Source organism: Accipiter gentilis, chromosome 5 (genome assembly GCF_929443795.1).
Source record: "Accipiter gentilis chromosome 5, bAccGen1.1, whole genome shotgun sequence".
NCBI lineage: Eukaryota > Metazoa > Chordata > Aves > Accipitriformes > Accipitridae > Astur > Astur gentilis.
The window spans coordinates 45,568,164-45,584,875 of record NC_064884.1 but is presented as its reverse complement, the minus strand read 5'-3'; the positions used below and the strand labels follow the sequence as shown (position 1 = coordinate 45,584,875).

At 41.6% G+C, this 16,712-nt stretch overlaps 1 protein-coding gene across 6 annotated transcripts in view; it reads left to right on the top strand.

Moving 5' to 3' along the window:
- Positions 1–16,712, top strand: part of FBXL20 (F-box and leucine rich repeat protein 20) — a 43,893-nt gene that overhangs the window by 19,453 nt on the left and 7,728 nt on the right. For 4 of the 6 annotated variants that reach the window (XM_049799477.1, XM_049799482.1, XM_049799480.1 and 1 more), the window contains 8 exons: positions 4,857–4,911; positions 7,243–7,317; positions 9,772–9,866; positions 10,329–10,397; positions 10,592–10,687; positions 11,983–12,109; positions 14,113–14,187; positions 15,902–16,032. In XM_049799477.1, the coding sequence (XP_049655434.1) occupies positions 4,857–4,911; positions 7,243–7,317; positions 9,772–9,866; positions 10,329–10,397; positions 10,592–10,687; positions 11,983–12,109; positions 14,113–14,187; positions 15,902–16,032 (723 nt within the window). The other 2 variants (XM_049799478.1, XM_049799481.1) reach the window with 2 other exon arrangements.

The window sequence follows — 16,712 nt, the reverse complement described above, 5'->3', positions numbered from 1 at the left end:
CCTGCAGCATGTGGGTAGAGATCAGCTGATGGCTCACAAATCCTTGTCCCGATACTGCCGTACATGCTTCAGCTTTGTCTCCTGCCAGCTGAGTTTCTAGGAGCTTACATCTTTATACATGAATATACCTTTTCACAGTTAAAAATGAGCCAAACCTGCAAAAAGCAGAGTTCTGTTCACCATCCTCCTTCCTTTGCTGTTCCCAGCAGCTCTTTGGGCAGCATCTGGCTCGGTGACTCTGAACGGTGAATTTGTGGTCCATGTTGGCTCTGGCTGTAGTCATTTCCCCAGAAGAAGCATCATGTCCCTGTTTCCCTGTGCTGGCATTAATGATGCCCTGTTGAAAAGGTGCATTCATTCTTTGAGGGCTGCTTGCCAGTTGCTTTTTGTCCACAAGCCAAACCCCAACCACAAGCCTGGATTTTCTGTGGCGGTGGTGGTCTCTGCTGGTTTCCTGAAGAAGGTTTACTCTCAGCATGACATGGGGCTGCTAAACAGCTTATGCTTGGCAGGGGGAAGGGGCCTGGGCTGCGGGAGTTTGTCTTTTCCTTATTGGTTCATGGGCAGGTCAAGCAGTTTTCAATTCTCTCCTGGTGTAAGCGGCTTTTACTCCGTGCCACCTCCTGTTGCCTGCTAGCCCATTTTCAGCACATCCAGTCACCAGCACTGGCTTTGCCATCTGACCTTCAAGCCCCATGTTGGTGTATTCCTTGGGATCTTGAGTTCTGCTTGGGACAAGGAGGCGACAGAGTGTGTGGGGAACCTGTGAGTTGGCAGCAAAGTTGTCATTTCTCTCCTCCTGGCCAGCCCATCAGCATAAAATGAGTACAGAGCAAAATTTAACTTGAATAGTGAGTCACTGACATAAATTGGTGTTGATAATTTTAGAAGGCTAAAGGTCTAAGCTAGCTCACCTCAAAGCCCAGAGCATCCAGGGATTTCATTAGAGTCTTGACCCTAATCTAATTAGAGTGGCAGTGGGAAAGTGAGGAGTCTTAGAAAACCCTGAGTGGATTAAGAGGTTGAAACCTGAAAAATGCTCTAACTGCAGTGTGTTTTTGCTAAATTGTCCAGTGCCAAACTGTTCAGGCGAAGCCCTGAATATAGGGAGTTACTTTGCAGTGAAACAATTCAATCTGCTGCAATACCAGACTTGTTTTAATTCTATTTGGAATACTCAGTCTGCCTTCACCAATGATCACTGTTTGATAAAGTTATTGGTGTGGCTTATATTCTTACTGGCAACTCTGAAGAGTAAAAAGACCAATGTAAGAGTACAGCAGTCAACTGTGAGCAACACAGAAATCATCTGTGTTGGATGTGAGAATACACATCCCAGCTATGTGCCTTTTGATCTGTTAAGGCAGAATCGGGAAAACCAGTATTCAAGTAGTACTGTTCAACCTGCTGCTACTTACTCTTCTCTGTTCTCTTCCACCAGATAAACGGAATCTGACTGGGGCAGCAGGTATTTTCTAAGGGTTTGGTGCTTTGGAACAATTCCAGGAGGAATTGTCCCTCTATTACTGAGAGAGGGTCTGGAGTTGAGTAGCTAAGTTGCATCCAAATTTCCTGTCAGCCCAGTATGTTTCCTCATTGTCAAGTCCAGTTTTAATTGAGCCATAGGGTAACAGCAAGAATGCATGTTATTTCAAGTGAACATATAGAGATCACCTTTGTTTTATTTTATAGTGTGCAGATTGCTGAAAAGAAACGCAGCATTTACGACCCATGCTGTACTCCTGTGGGAAGATGATGACTGCTCAATCATGGCTTAGCCACATGGGCAGCTTGTTTGTGGGTTTTTGGGTTTGTTTGTTTTTTCTTTTTTAATGTTCCCCAGCAGCTCCTTGGAGAAGAAAAAAAACCATCCTCAGGGCTGCATTAGAAAACTTAGCTTGGGTCATTGCGCCCGCAAGACTTTTAACTGTGTTCCTGCTAATCTCTCCAGTTCATGTGAAGGGTTGTAGTTTGAGCCAATTCTGAAATGACCAAAATGCGCAACAGAGTAGTGATTGCTGCAGAGAGTAATTTTTGCAGTCTGATTCTGCTGAGTCATTGGCCAATATTCTTGAACAAATGCAAGAGCAGCTCGGAAAACACTGAAAAATGCTCTTAAGCTTTTCAGGGCCAAAGTCTCTGAGTTAGACATGGGAACTCCTGGCAAAGCTCAGCAATGTTAACCTCAGAGGTGAGAGGGGCAAGTGTTTTGCTGCGTTGACATCCCTTTTACTGTGTGGGTAGACTGGGAAGGGAGGAGCAGGAAGTAGAAAAGAATTTGGCCAAGACCTAATAGCCCTGATAGAGGGATGAGATGTTTATTAATAGCCTGGGATTTCCATGGAGAAAGCAATTTTAATGAAAATATAGAAAGCTTGACCTAACCACTGTTCCCATGGAGGTTGATATTTTTTTGCTCCTACAATGGGAATCTAGGGTAAAAGGAAGAATTTTCCCTAGCTTCTATCATTTCCTCAGGCTTTCCTTGTATTGTTGTACATTAACATTGTGCTAAATAAATCCTCAGTGCTCACATACATGCATGAATAAATGACATTAATTCAAGGGGAAGACTTGTCTGTAAGCAGTGAGAATGGAAATGCTGCTGAAATCCAGAAGTGGGTTCCCAAAACAGTGTACCAGTAAAGTGCATGTTAGCTCTTTTCCAGCCCTTCTAACTGTGTATGTCTCAGCATGTCACTGCAAATTTTGTCTCGTGATGAGATGCGTAAGGAACAGATGAGAAGTATCTTGAACCAAACTCCTTGAATCTGTGAGTATCTTTGGGCAGTATAGAAACACAGGAGAGCATGTGGCTGTTTATTCTGCCATATCCTGACTTAACTGAGCCTTTGACTGTTAAGCTACGTGATACCTGTAGGCATCTGTGTTTTCATAATAGTCTGCATTCATCCTGTCAGTAACGTCCTTTTCCACCAACATTGATGTTTCTAAAGTGCTTTTTATAAACCTGCTGTTCCAGAAAGCTTGATCATGCAATTGTTGTATCATATTGTATCATCTGAGCCTTGCTTGTGTCCTCTCCTAAAATTTGAAAACCCATAATTTGCTATGGGTATATAGCAATATACAAATATGTGGGGGTCTGTGAAGGTGTATGGCACACATTAGCATGCATACAAAACTTGGTGTCAGTAGCAAAAGCCTGGATAACCCCTCATAGTTTATCTCTAGGACAAAGTGCAGTTTATCAGTGATGCACACAATGTTTGCTGATTGTTCTCAACACCTTTTCATCCAGCTTTATCAGCATCTGTGCCATTTATTGAAATGTGTCCCTTGTACTTATCTGGGGAGAGGAGTACATCATACAGCTTTCTTGTTTTTATATGAGAGTTTCAGTAACATGTTGGTACGGGGTGTTTGTTAAGTTTGTAAGTCACACAAAAAGAACATGCTGCCAGCAACATCTTCTCATTTCTGAGACTCTTCCAGCACAGGCAGGTCTGCTGAGAATATAGAAAAGCTTACATATGCCCCCCAAGCCCACAGTATTGTGGAGAGATGACTCAAGTGTTGCAAGTATCCAAACTATTGTTAATCTGGGTGTACACTGTTCTCTCTTGAGAAAGTCTGGAGATTTCTGGAGCAGTGGAGTTTTGTTTGTTCTCAGAATTTCTCCTGGACAGCCATACTTTATCTGACAAGAGTATTTTATAAAATAGTGTGCAGCATTGGAACAAAATTGCTTGCCCCATACCTTTAACACTTGCATCTGATAACATTTGCCTTCTCTTTCTGGTGCAAGTTTAAAATATTAAAGCATATATGCAAGTGTTTTCTTGTAGTCGAACACTTGTATTACCTTTGCAAAAACATTTCATCCTATGATTTTATAATTGCTATCAAAGAGAACGAGACCTTACTGTATTTCTGCTGTCCACTTGACGACCTCTGTTTTGTCGCGTATGATTGTTTGAATACCTATAAACCATAAAATAACCATATTGATATATTGGTACAGATTTGGGAGCTTTAAGTGGGCTTGGTACTTCCTTTATTCACAGAGAGGGGTGTATATGCCCAAGATAAAAGCATGGATGTCTTAGCCCAGTATAGCATTGCAAAGTATTACTGTCTAATTCCTTTATCCCAGTAAATAGGACAGCAACACCAGGGTGTTGGCCTGAAGACTTGGGTGTGCCCTGGCAGAGGAATGACATACCACAGAAGAGTGACCACATCGGCTTAATCCTAAATGTGTCTCTCCTAGACACTGTACTGACACAACTGAACAAATCATCTGGCTGTGCAAGTTGCTTTGCAGTGTTGCAGAGCAAAATACTCCTACCTCTGTGTTAACAGCACTTCATATTTAGCACAGCTGTGTGAAAAAGAAGAAATAATCCATGCACCAAAATCAGGCTGTTGTGTTGCTTTGGTCTATTAACTGCTAATTATTACACTTCTACTTTTGGAGAGCTGTTGCTAAAGATGTTTTTATTGAACAGAGAGGCACTGGGCACAGCGATGCTCCTGTGTCGAACAGGAGCCAAAACAGCCCAGTGTGACTGTTTTGCCATATCCTGACTTAACTGAATGTTTGACTGTTAAGCTATACGATACCTGTAAGCATCTGTTTTGATAAATAATCATTCAGTTTACTGTCAGTAAATACTACAAGGTGTGAGATTAGTATTTCACAGTGGCTCAGTATCTGTGTTTTGCTTTTGTTTGTTAACTGCTAGGTCTGCGCTTCTTTTCACAGTTCAGCTTTCAACTGAATGACAAAGAAGTTTTGCTGTCTCCAGTCTTTTTTTTTTCTCCTTTGTTTTCCATGTTCTCTTTGTTTTAAATGTAGATAACCAATAAGGTATCTTTTATTTCTGTTACAGAATTTTCTCTTTCCTGGATGTGGTCACTCTGTGTCGTTGTGCTCAAGTTTCCAGGGTAAGAACCTTCTTCCTTGCTGTTGGATTTTAACAATTGATTTGGATTTGGGTGACAATCCTCTCCCTCCAGCCTTCCCTAGCATGTCAAACTGGGAGGATTTGTACCAGGGGGCTTTGTGCAACTCGACTATTGTTATTTAGTGTCCCGAATTAATGCTGCAATACCAGAAACTTCTGATGGCACCAGTGAAGGGGGACTCAAAACTTGAATACCATTTTGCTGGTATCCCAGGCCCTGAGCAGGTTACAAAGGGGAGGTGGCTGACTTTTTGCCCAAGAACTCTCCAGTCAGCCTGGGTTTGTACAGGAGCCCTGCACTGATGAAAATACCAAACTTGGATGAGTCTAAAATGGCATCTTGTGTTTTTTGGTGAAGATATAGAAATTTTGATTCATAAAGATGCTGCATGGTCAATGAAGGTTTACTTTCCTACTTGGATATATTTGAAGTAAGCATGGAAGAAAAATGAGTGTCCTGTTTTGTTTAGGGTTGTTTTTTTCCTGAACTAGCTCATAGTTGTGTGAGCTTCAGCTAATAAAATCCATCTTGCATTATTCGCTTGGGAAGATTTCTCTGACTGCAGGTCCAGTTATCTAGAGCTACCAGATTTGTTCAGATACTTTATCCTGCCAGTATCTAATAAGACACACAGAGGAAGCATCACCCCAGCAAGAGTGGAAAGTCAGTTACAGGGCAAGGTGTTTATAGTGGTGTTTTCACTGTACTGGCAGAGCTGGTGCTGAGTGACACATGTACAAAACTGATCAATCTTGGGTTCAAACATGAACCAGAACTTGTTTCATTATTCAGAGTACCTAAGAATAAAAAAAGACTATGCTTAAACATTTTTAATTGCATTTAAAAATATCCTGTGTGATGCCTAGGCATTACAGTTATCATCCCATGTTCTCTGAGTAACACAGGTCTTCTAGTGAAAGATCTTCCAGCTGAAATTCACTGTTCCAGCAGAACAATATTGACCAAAATGGGCTGTCAAAGATACTTCCCAATGTCAAGGTGTAGTCCCATTTTTTGTCACTTGTTGCTGCTTACACAGTTCACAGGGCATCAGAGAACGTATTGTAAAGGACAAAAGTATCTGCACAGAGTTACAGAGAGGCTGTGTGTAATGTTCCCTACATCACACATTAAAATATGCTGTGTTATAACTTGCATCCCCTGATGCGTTTCTTTTCCACTGGAGCTCTTACTTTTCTCATGGCAATAACTAGATCTCAAAACAAATATCAGCAATAAGACTTAAAATGCAGAAAATCAATTAATACTTAGAGTTCTGCCGGCTGTTCTAAGTCTATATGTGGCTTGCACAAGAACTAGTATATTGTGGTGGTGATGTAGTTTAAAAATGTGCCTATATATGTGCACTCTTTCATAATGATGGACTCATGGTTATCAAGAGATCTAGATGTTTACTTTGATTATATAATTAAAACTTTTAGTACTGTGTTGACAACCTTTTTGATTCATTAAGGGCAGAATTATTAACTTTCAGTTCCTGGTTCTCATTTGTAGCATGAACCCTGCGAGGTTTGTTTAAAAAAAACAAACCAAATGCATAAGTCAGAGGTAGTAAACACTGTCACCCTGGCAGTGGCGCATAGTTCTCAGGTAAGAGCTGGATGCTTTATCTGGACAGCTTACAAAGCTTTGAATTTCTCCATCTGTGGGACACAGCACCCCATGCACCTAGCTGTGGAACTGCCTTGAACACCTCTTTCTGCTGGAGGCAAGAGAGAAGGTGTGCAAGATGACAGCCTCGTCCGTCGCTTACGGGATCTCACCGCCTAGTCCTCCATCCCAGCACCGCCGAGTCCTCACGCCCTCAGACTAGCTTCACTTCTCTTATCAGTGTAGATACTGGTTGTAGGGTCACCTTTGGGACTCGCCCGTGTCCTGGTATCCTTCATCTTTGTGTTGGTCCTGCTAGCATCCCCTAAAGGCATTGTTTTAGCTGGTGATGCTGCAGAGGGGATTAGATTCCAGCCAGGACTGTGAAGATGCCCGCATTCCACTGCTGTCTCCTGTCCCGGGCTCAGCATCTACACCTCCTGTGGGAGCAGAAGCGGCCGGGGCACAACGGGCTTGCCTGTTTTGGGGACTTGCGAAGAGTGTGCCATGTAGGTGAGGGGACTCTTGTCCAAGCAAGTGATTCTGGTAACTGCACAGTTTTCCTTGTTGGCTGTAATTACTTGTTGCTTTTGCATCTGAGACAGAATGTTGTTTCTAAAAGGAGCAAACTGTAACTAGGTCCCCACTGGCATTTTTTTTCATATTAACAACACATTTACATTTTTTCCCCCGATAAAGGCATGGAATGTTCTGGCCCTGGATGGCAGTAACTGGCAGCGAATTGACCTGTTTGATTTCCAGAGGGATATTGAGGTATAATTAAGTGACATACAAACCCATTTTTCTTCTTAAAATGTAATTACAGCCTAGAATGGATTAATACTCCCAGTGTAACCCTTTTTACCTTCCCTGGAGATAGAAATCATTAATTTCAGTTCTTCTTAGCTTCAGGGAGTCTTTAAAGTCTTGGCAATCCATTCAGCTTTTGAAAATGGACAGAATTATATATCTGTATCAAGACTTAAAGGTAGTAATAGAAGGAAAGTATTTTGTGTGTGTTCTGAAAACAGAAATAAGTAGAATAGGTATGTTCTTGTGGAAAACTACTGCTTCTGTACAGCAGAATTTAGGCTCCTTTTCCTTTCACTCAAAGAAACGTTAATGTAGCACTGACTTAGACCATTAAGACTGAATGTCTTCTGAAACATGGCCTGCAATATGTCTATCCTTTCCTGTCTAATATAAAAAATTGAAATGTAAGCGAAGGTGATTCAGGGGAACGAGGTCAGAATTGTTCTGAAAAGATGCAGCTGTGGAAATGCTTCACTGTAGCTGCTCTAAATCCGTTAGATGTGGACTACTTGGCACTCATAGCAATGGATGCTGCTGTTGTGCTGTTCTTAAAACTAAAATTGCATTAATCAGGAAAAGGGATGAGAAAAAAACCCCACCCTTAAGTTTCTTATCAGAATGTTATATCCTCCTCAAAACATGTTGGAGGAGGGAGATAGGGAGTATATCATTTTAACTCGCTATAGACAGAGGCGTAAACCAGATGATGACTGAAAGTTCACACCTTGTGGGAACTGGTTGGAAATAAACACATTACTTGGGGAAGAAAGAGTTAAAATAATCTCTTTCTGCCAACTGTGTATCTAAGCAGCTGAGGTGCACCGATAAAGGAACAGGCCTCTGATACTGTGACTTCTGTGTGCTTGCAGGGGTCTAAGCGGCCTGAGACTTCTTGAAGGAAGTAAATAGTGTGATTTTTGTTCTTCAAAATAAATACTTTATCTCTTACCATGCCTTGAAAGTTCTGGACCCATGTAATTGTTTACTTTCATAGAGGTAGAGCAAAGTTATCAGTGGTGCCTGGTCTATGGAGGTAGCAGGAGACGTGGACGGAGCGTCTCAGCCTTGCTGCTGTCGGTCTGTGTAGGAGGGAGGGAGGCAGGAGTGCTGCTAATACACGCTAGGCTTTTCTCATTCTCGAGTGGTTTTTCCATGGTTTTAATGTCTCTTTGTTCTCTAACACCACTCTATACATCAAACACATGTTCTTGCATAAGCATGGACTTCCCCTTTTAAAACAAAATGCTTGAATATGTTGTACCTAGCCTAAAAGTACCTGCTAGACTTTCTGATGTCCTAAATGTTGTTTGCTTTAAGAAATGTAAATCCATCAGTTGATGCAAGTTCCATGTATTATATAAATGTGTTTGAATCCTCTAATTCAAGCATGTGAATTCATAGGCTTGCTAGAGGAATTGCAAAAACACACGGATTGTTTCAGATTCTCCGGCCCTTCTACACGGACGTGCAGGTCGAGCTTCAGTCCTCTGGCAGCCTTCAGCCAGGGCAGCGCTTCGGCAGTGCACTGCGGCTATAGAGCTGCTCCCGTAGCCCCTGAAAGCGAGCGGCCAGATGTCACCAGGAGCTCGTGCAGAGATCTCGTTAAGCTGGTGTCCCTTTTCTGATTGTGGTATTACGTTGTACTGAGCCTGATGCTTGATATTTCTTTTGGACTGGAAAAAGAGTGTAGAAGAATATCTTCATCATTATAGAGGTCTTAAATGCCAGCTAGTACTTGGAAGAACCAAGCAATGTTCCTGTTCTGTGATGAACAGCCACGTAGACTATAGTAGAGGGGAAGGTTTTTTGAATTTCTGGACACTGATACAAATATTCTCTCAATGATTTTTGCACTTCATTCACAGTGAGAAATAGCTGGGTAAATGCTAGCTTGTAGTGGGGTCTTTGGAGGCTTCCATTGATTACAAATTTGAAATTTAAAAAAGCATTTTTCTAGAGCTCTTGAGCACAAATGTTTGAATCCCTTTTTCTGTGAGAATAAAACTCATGGGCTGGTTCTGCCTCATCTCTATTTTGAACAGAAATTTAAGTATATCCATTTATAGTACATTGACTGTACTTTTTTGTAAATCTTACTGCCCATGTTGTAGCAATGGCATTGCTTCTTTCGCCTTTCTTGGTAGTCTGTAATGATGTCCAGGAGCTCTGAACTGGAGGAAATTCCTCAGTCATTAGCCTGAGCGGCTTTAGGTAATTGTTCCTTGTCTCTCCATCTTCAGAAGCTGAATACTTCTCCCTCTCCCTGCCTTAGATTATTATCGTGGCGTTTTTGTTTTCTTAGCACTGTTTTACCTAGAATAACAAACTGTTGTTAATCTGCAAAATTTTGAATTCAACTTCTTGAATCGTCAGGTGACTTTTGGATTTTAATGTAGTCCTTTCTGTCTCCGACAGGGCCGCGTAGTTGAGAATATTTCTAAAAGATGTGGGGGCTTCTTGCGGAAGTTAAGCCTGCGTGGCTGTCAAGGAGTGGGAGACAATGCGTTAAGGTAGTGGTATGGCTTCTTTCTGCTCTTAAATGTGACGTTAAGAATTATTCTGTTTCTGCAACCACAGAGGATTGGAATAATTTATGAACGCTTTGGAACTGAGATCTTTAGCCTGTGTGTCTAACTTAAAACATCGAGAGCAGTAACATATAAGCCTTTTTAACTTATCATTTTTTAACTTCACACAGTAGCCATTTTTCTCAATTCTCATTAAAATAGTGCCAGCTGCTGCTATAGGCTGAGTAGTAATTGGCACTGAATTACAAGCTTTTGCCTTCAGGCTGGGAATTCCCAAGGCAAGATACGGGGCAACATAAATTATTTTATTTATTTACTTCTTTATTTTGTTTGAGACAATTTTACAAAATTGTATCTGATATGTTACAGTTAAAACAAACACTGTAAAACATCTGGAAGGCTATTGCCTGGAAAATACTGTGTTTTCCCTTTCCTTTAATAAAGGACATTTGCACAGAACTGCAGAAATATTGAAGTATTGAACCTAAATGGCTGTACCAAGATCACAGATGCGTGAGTAAAATTCTTTTCTCTGTTTGCCCTGTCATCCCCTTTTCTGTGTGTACCATGTTACATTCTCCATCCCTTATTTTTTAAGGGAAGGCCAGGCTTGTGTGTGTGGTAGATAGCACAATGTATGTCATGTGTAATGTATATGACTCGGAATAAATCTATTGCATGAGTGTGTCTTGTATGCTCTCTTTCAGTACATGTACCAGCCTCAGTAAGTTCTGCTCTAAACTCAGGCACCTTGATTTGGCTTCCTGCACTTCCATAACCAACCTGTCTCTGAAAGCACTGAGGTAGGAGTCAACAACATTGACTTTTGCCGACTGATTCCAGATAGTGTGACCCACCATTGCCCCATGTGTCTCGTGCTTTGGAGGAGACTGACGTGGGCTGAGGTGTAACTGTGACTAGAATTCAGGCATTCCCCAGCAGAGCTCAACATTCACATGTTGTGCCTCCTAGTTTGCTGAGACAGAGGAGGAGGACTCAATAAAAGCTGCCCTCGACCTTGTTTGTGTCTGTCCTGACGGTTATTAGCAGTAGAAGAATTATATTCTATTAAAGTCTTGGAGGAGGCATTTTGGGGGAGGCAAAAGTCTTAGTTTGCCTTTTTAAAATACTTGTTTACTAACAGTCAACTTCTTCACTGTAAGTGTACCATTGTGTACTTAGCAATTGTTTACATAGCTAGAAGGTGAACACCAGCATGTGACTATTTGTCTTTTTAAACTGCTTAGGAGACATATAACTGCTTAAATCTGCTAAATGGAATTGCCAAGTAATCTAGAAAAGGAAGGGACAGACAGACATTGGTGGGAAGATATTGGGACAGAGAACGAGGCAAAAAAAAACACTAAAGGTAACAATAGAGGCCAAACTATTAAAAGAAAAAGAAAATCAAGTGATATACCAGTGGAATAAAAGAAAATACAGGAAAGCTGTATCATGGGGAAAAAAGTTCTGGAGGGTGAATCTAGACACCAGAAGAAAACACTGATTTGAAAGATTAAATGAATGATTAAATTATTTTTGTAGCTACATTAAAATACTTTGAACCTGGTTTTTCCTTCCCTTGAGGGTCTTCATCCTTGTCTCTAATTTCACATGGTCAAATTTGTATTCCAGCCATCTTAAATATATGGTAGCACGTATATCTTCCTAATTACAAATTACACTTGAGTGTTACTCCTACTGGCAATTGCAAAGTTACACCTGGAAAGTTTGAAGCAGCATGGCAGAAATCGACCCTATTTTTCGCTTTCCTTGAGGGTGGTTTGGTTGTGTTCAGATCCAGAAAGCCCAGAGTGTCTGTCCTTGTATAGGAACTGGGAGGTGTCCAAAATGGGATGAATCAGTGGTCTTTCACCCTACTAATACTCTGCTTTAGAGCTCCTAATACTGCCTCTGGAGAGCTCTTCACACCTGAGATTGTTTGACAAAAGTGTTCCCCGTGGGTGTGTGGGGTGCGGGTGTACATCTGTACTCACATGGGTTCCAGAAATGGGAATTTCCTAGATTCTGGCTTGAAGCAGGATTTCTTTCCAAAACAAAACCAAGTTGCCACACGCTTCTCCTTTCACCTCCAAAGTGAGGGATGCCCACTGCTGGAACAGCTGAATATCTCCTGGTGCGACCAAGTGACTAAGGATGGCATCCAGGCTCTGGTGAGAGGCTGTGGTGGACTCAAAGCCCTGTTTCTGAAAGGCTGCACGCAGGTACGGCTCTATGGAGAGTGCTCAAATTGAATAATAACAGCTGGCTTATTTCTGCTGTAACTGAAAGTATAGGGATAAAGCATTGTGGATTTTTCTAGTTCCAGAAATGTTATGTTACTGAAATTACTCACAATCTGCCTGTTGGAGATTAACTGCTTTTACTGAAATTCTTTAATAGCTTTGAGCTCAGCTTGAATAGTGGGACAGTGAACAAATTGCATATCTAGCTGTAGAATCATTCTTCTTTTTTCCTGTCGGGAACACATTGCGCAAACTTTTTTTAAAGAGGAGATAACTTTGTTATTCATGGCTAGACCCATCCGTTTCTGAAGACTCAGAAAATTTTAGAAAGCATGACAGTATTCATCAGCGCTGGTGATAGTATTTCCTCTACATGTCGTTTGGATCTTGTAGTTAGTCAAAGAAAGTCACCATGTATGTGAATCCTTGAAAAGACATTTCTGCAGCCAGTCAGGAACGTAGTACTATTCCCTCAAGTGTATCGTATAGTTCTTGAGCTGTAACGGTATATTTTGAAGAGGCTGCAGAGGCTGTGATGCTTGTACTTTGGAATATATAAATGGTGCACTAACTCTTACAGCTGAAAAGGGCTTTTTTTGCCCCCTTGTTATGCTTTTTGTTATTTAGACTAAATTCCTTTAATCTATCTTTACTGTCTTACCTGGTGAATCATTGAAAAGTTTAATATATTAAATAATTCCCTGTATTACGACTTTACTAAGTTATATCAATTAGGAACTGGGGTGTGGGGAACATCAACCTTGAGCATTACTCTTTTAATGAGCAAGAGCTCCTTGCAAAGCAATTTCATAAAGAATGTGGGAACTAATTCTTATTTTATTTACTTAAGTGGGCTGGGGTCTTTTTAACGCAGTCATAGGCTAGAAAGGAGCAAATGTGTATCTTGGAATCTTGTCCTTGAAAAAAAGAGAGTAAAAACTGACCCCACAGGAGTTGAAACCTGTGACCCAGAGACTCCCGAGAGTTTAAGAGCCTCAAGGTAGACCTGGAAAATGATCTGATCTGTTAGATCCTTGTACCCAAACAATGACAGCACTTATTTGGTTTGGATTTGGGGTTTTTTTTGGTTGGTTTTTTTTGAAGGTAAGGATTCCTTAAGTATGAGTCAATAAGTGCCATTTTTGTCTGCTGTGTGTAGATAAACAGCTATACAGTTTTGTTTTGCAAAAAGCATATTTCTCCTGTGTACGAACACAGGAAGTCCTGAAAGCTTATTATGATAAGCGAAGCAACAATACAGTGGTTATGTGCACAAAGCAATAATACCCTTGTGTGCACAAGAAAGCCCAGCTGTAAGGGCTATAGTCAGTAGTTTTTCTAAATTTATACTACTGTTGGATTTTTAATAGATGAGGTGGGTATACATGGCTGTAAAAATGACTTGATTAAAGATACAACAATCTCAGCCTATTTTGAGAATCCAGGTCATAGAAACAGCTTGAGTTTCTAGTAACTTATGGAGTCGTGAGTAATATTGATGGCAATACATCCTTGTTATCAATTACTTGCCATCTGTTCTTATAGATTTAAGAATAGGAGGCTTTTTTATCGTCAGAAAGCAACCTGGATGTGTTTGTGCTCCTCACATTGAAGTAAGGCTTTTTTTTCTGAGTTCCAGTATTGCAATATAAAAATAGTGTTACTTACAGGCCCCCACTAGTGAAGCATTTCCTTAATTCCTGTAAGTTATTTCTGATTTCACTACTTGATTTGTTAATTATGCATGTTTGAGCATGCTTTTCTTCAAATCAGTAACTTAGTGTTGTGGGTCTTTGAACTCTGTTCCTGAGATGGTAAAAAAAAAAGCCCGCACTTATCGCTGTGTATTTTGAGACTGCAGTGCGTTGCCCTCCTCCCCCATAGGTATACAAACCACAGATGCCTTATTGTTCTCAAAGCCTTATTTGAAGATTGCTTCAAGTATTAAGAGGTTGCTTCAGTCTCTAAATTTTTCTTTGCAGCTTGAGGATGAAGCTCTGAAATACATCGGTGCACATTGTCCCGAACTGGTGACTTTAAACCTTCAAACATGCTTAGTAAGTAAAGCTTCCTATGATTTCCCAACTCAGCCATCATTGTGCATTTAGAGGCCATCTCTAAGCAGAACCATGCAGAATGTACTCCATCCCAGAAACGTCATCATCTGGGCAGACAGGGCAATTGTAAATTTACAAGACTTTTAAAAATAGTTGATGAAAAACAGCTTTTTGGTAGCATTCAGTAATGTTGAATAAGCCCCCAGAACACTGTGATAGCATTCACTTTGTCAGAATTGTTTGTCTTTTTGCCCTGCCCACGGGGTTTCTAAACTCATTTGCAGGACTAGCTGGAAAAATTCTTTCCATTGGGCTGGAGTGTTTGTGTGGTGATCTAGCCAGATGGTTCCTCTGGTCTCTTTATAAAATTGAACCAAGAAGTGCAGTTTCCCTGCACAGAAGGGCTTTAAACCAGTTATTCTGCAGTGCCAGAAATGTATATTTATGCCAAAAAAGAAATTGGAATGGGCTCTTTGTACATACCATCATGCGGTTTGTCTGATGCAGTAACTGGACGGTCTCTTCCTTTTCCACGGAAGAGGGCAAGGCCTTTCGGGGCTGCAGGGCTGTCCTCTCCCAGTCCTGTTTGAGGAGTAGCTTTACCAGTTACTGGACTGGCTAGAGACTGGTGCCCATCCATCTGAGACTGGGTGCTTGCAAAGGAGGAGCTGAACTGTTAGCAAGTTCCAGCCCTGCATCTGGGGTCTAGCGGAGAGGCAGGAAGGGGAGAGACAAACAGGCAGAAGGGAGAAGAAAACTAATAAGGTTCTTGATCGCTGTAACTGAAAATACCAAGTTCTACTTAGTTTTGTCTCACTCCAGAACTTGGGCTTACCAGCCTGCAGACTTGCTGTTTGCTATTTCAAAAGAAGCAATGCCAGTCCCTAGGTTGGTGCTTTTCTGTGGGAACTGAGTCTGGCTGCCTCTGAAAATCCAGAACCTAAGACTTAAGTGAGGTTTAACCTGGTCCTCTAGCATGCACAGCCCCTGCCACCTATTGTCCCTTTTTCCCTTATCCCACTCCCTGCATTGCTCTTGATCCCGTGCAGCTCCTTGGCACAGCCACACCGAGTCGCAGCCCCTTGTGCTCTTGCTTATGTGGGGAAACATCTGGAGCAGATTTGTGCACTGTTGCCATCCCAGAGCAGAGCACGCAGGGCTGGACGGACCCTGCATGTCCGGGGACGCAGAGGGTCGATGGAGCTGCTGTGCCACGGGGTGAATTTAACATGATTTTGGCTGTAAGCCTGTCTCTCACAGTTCAGGTTTTGGTCCCAAACCACTGAAGTGTATTTTAAAAGGCTGTTTGTGAAAACAACCTGCTGCTTATTTTGTGGGTAACTCTGACTGTTGGGTGCTTTCTCATCTTGAGTTTCAGCCAAGAAGGTCTTTACAAGCGAGGGTTGCAAAGGAAGGCAGGAGACCGAGTCTAGGCCTGCTGCTACAGTGCCTTCCCCCATCGCTCACGTGGCCCAGCTCAGAAACGTTTCCGTGCATGTGGAATCACTTTCCGAATGTTTACAAGTCACTTCAATGTGGCTTATCCTGTTTCAGCTGCTCCAGTGAAATACTTGAATGCATTTTTGGGTTGAAAGAAGCATAACTTGGCCTCAGTTAAGTGCCTGGTTGGAAGCCTGAGAAGGAAAATATGCAGTACCTTGCACCTCCACCTACATTGTTATGGCTTGTGATGTTGTTATTGTTTTTCTTGTAGCAAATAACAGATGATGGTCTCATTACAATATGCAGAGGATGCCACAAGTTACAATCCTTGTGTGCTTCAGGCTGCTCTAACATTACAGATGCCATCTTGAATGCCCTGGGACAGAACTGCCCGAGGCTTAGGTAAGTTTTCACTGCGGAGTTGCCTGAGCTCCAGTGACCTGTTGCATGTTGAGCAAAGGATCTTGCTGACATGGTCATGTAGTATTTGAGACAATTTAGAGTTTGAAGGTGTTTCTGAAAGGACGCTTTCTATCACTGAGCTTTTCCAGGCAGTTGCTATGGGATGATCATAATTGTACCCAAACTTCTAGTTTCTAAACTTGTGAGAGTAAAACAGTGGTAAAAGAGCTCCATGCCGTGGTGGTGTGCACTGCCAATAGACTCGCTTAGTAGCAGTCTCCTTTTACACCATTGTCTATCTACTCTTTGTTCTTTTATGAAAAACAGTTGAGGTTACGTTACTTCTGCGTTGAGAACTGAAAACACATTTAAAAAACATTGTTTGGTCTTGACATGTGATATTAACAGGTTTTTCACGATTTTGTAGCAGGTGGAATTTGTACAAACTTTCACTCTGCTTGACAGGGTGTGCTTCCAGCGACATCTCTGCAGGTGCTTGGGGGGGCGTTATTTTTTTAAGACCTTTTTATTAGGGCAAGTTTCTTCAGGAAGACTTTGCTATAATTCAGAAAATGGCCAGGTGCAGAAAGAAGAGACAGTTTTATTATCTGACATCTGTAACAGCTGAGTGGCCTGTATTAAATGGCATAAAATACATGTCTTCCTGGGGAAAAAAAACC